This window comes from Austrofundulus limnaeus, unplaced genomic scaffold, assembly GCF_001266775.1.
Source record: "Austrofundulus limnaeus strain Quisiro unplaced genomic scaffold, Austrofundulus_limnaeus-1.0 Scaffold1526, whole genome shotgun sequence".
NCBI lineage: Eukaryota > Metazoa > Chordata > Actinopteri > Cyprinodontiformes > Rivulidae > Austrofundulus > Austrofundulus limnaeus.
Window position 1 is genome coordinate 39,689 of NW_013953928.1, and position 1,888 is coordinate 41,576.

Consider the following 1,888-nt stretch of genomic DNA (forward strand, 5'->3'; position numbering starts at 1 on the left):
TATTTATATTCAGCATTTATTTTTTTTCTCTAATTCTTTACTTTTTGTTTCATTCTTGTTGGTTCTGTTTGACTAAAACATTGTTTGACCATGATACCAGAGCCTGTCTGTATAATGTCTTGTGATGTCCACGGCCTACCCCAGTTACCACTACTGTGCATGTGTGTCAAGGACAGAAAGGCAGATGTGGCAGTGGAAGGTGTCAAAGCAGTTTGGAGAGAAAAACAAAGTAAAGAACTAAAAAAGACTAATCGATTTTTATATTAGTCATCGACTATTTTAATAATCGATTAGTTGTCGACTAATCGACTAATTGTGGCAGCCCGACTACATATACATACATATTTGTTCATTTATCGCAAGTCATATCGTCATCGCAATGTTAAGCACTGTTATCGCACATCGCAGGTTTTCCTAATATCATGCAGCCCTAATATAAGGTATAACTACATATTTCTCTGAAGGGATTTCCTGTCATAAGCTTTTCTGCTAACACAGCAGAAATACTTAGTTTTATCAATAACATCCGGTGCTCTTTCTATATTAAGGTAACATTTKTAAATGTTTACTGTTTTGTTTCGTTTTTTTCTAGTTGAAACGTTTGGTGGGAAAACTGCGCAGCAAGGGAACAGTGAGCAAGAAGAAAAGACAGGAAATTGCAGAGCTGAAAGCAGAGTACGGAGTTCTGCAGAGAACCGAGGAGATTCTCAAGCAGAGGCACGAGACCGTCCAACAGAAACTGGTAAGGCCACATCCTGCTCTGAAAWGATAGACGAATACAACAGAAATCATCCCTAACACGAGGAAAAGGTGTATTTCATCTCCAGCCACCGGCTGAGCTGTGTCCAGTTTTACAGCTGTCTGTGAAACGCTGCACTGTTCGAGGAGCTTAATTTAACTCAGCTGTGCTGCAGCACCACTTCATTAAATRAAATTATCATTAAATAAACCCATAATAATCATTGTTTATTTTAGTCCTCTTTTAATCAAATAACACCCTCCTCATTCAAACAGATTAATTCATCCATTTCTTGCACTCAAACTGCTTTTTCCAAACGTGCTGTTTGCTCTGCGTTCAGTCTGTTTAACTGTGAACTGGGGGAAGCTTCCTGGAAAAGGTTTCACACCTTCATGTGGTCAGATTACCTGACTTGTTGATGGCCTGTCTGACGCAGGCTGAGCTGCTATTTTTGATGGCTGCATCTGCTGCTTTTCCTCTGTCTGCATCCCACGTTAGGGTCTGTTAAACGGCAGCTTTCTGATCAGCTTTTTTCTTTTATAACCGRAGGGCCTTGTAATTCTTTTTCTTGATCTTTTGTTTTTATTTCGTCATTTTATTGCATAGTGTTGATTAATAGTTGGCAATCTAGTGTAATAAATGAATTTATTTTTACTGTAAGATGGTAAAGATCAGATGACGGTTGATGTTGGTATTTGTATTGTCATGTCAGATCACATGAATACAGGAAATAATATTGATTGTTGTTGTTGTTGTTGTTGTTGTTGTTGTTGTTGTTGTTGTTGTTTTGGAGGGCCCTTTTCTAAATCCATGCACCTGTTTCTGCTGTTTCAAAGCAAACCATGGAGGCTGAGAAGGGCATCTCTGGCTACAGCAACACTCAGGAGGAGCTGGAGAGGGTTTCTGCCATCAAGAGCGAACTAGACGAGAAAAAGGGTCGCACTCTGGACGACATGTCTGAAATGGTGAAAAAAGCCAGATACAGATTATTAACTTTATTCATTTCATTAAAAAAACAAAAACAAAGCACATACAGCAAAACAATACAAATCAAATTAAATGAAAGATAGCAGATGAAGAAATAATATTAATTTCAAACAATCGTAATCAAATAATAAAACTAAACAAAAAATTCAACTCCTCAAACAG

The 1,888-nt window shown here is 37.8% G+C and overlaps 1 protein-coding gene across 2 annotated transcripts in view; it reads left to right on the forward strand.

The window, feature by feature from the left end:
- ift81 (intraflagellar transport 81 homolog) overlaps positions 1-1,888 on the forward strand; it is a 16,395-nt gene that overhangs the window by 8,954 nt on the left and 5,553 nt on the right. Inside the window, exons 11-12 of one of the 2 annotated variants that reach the window (XM_014032744.1) lie at positions 593-742; positions 1,576-1,704. In XM_014032744.1, the coding sequence (XP_013888198.1) occupies positions 593-742; positions 1,576-1,704 (279 nt within the window). The remainder of the gene's footprint in view (positions 1-592; positions 743-1,575; positions 1,705-1,888) is intronic. The other variant, XM_014032745.1, reaches the window with a different exon arrangement.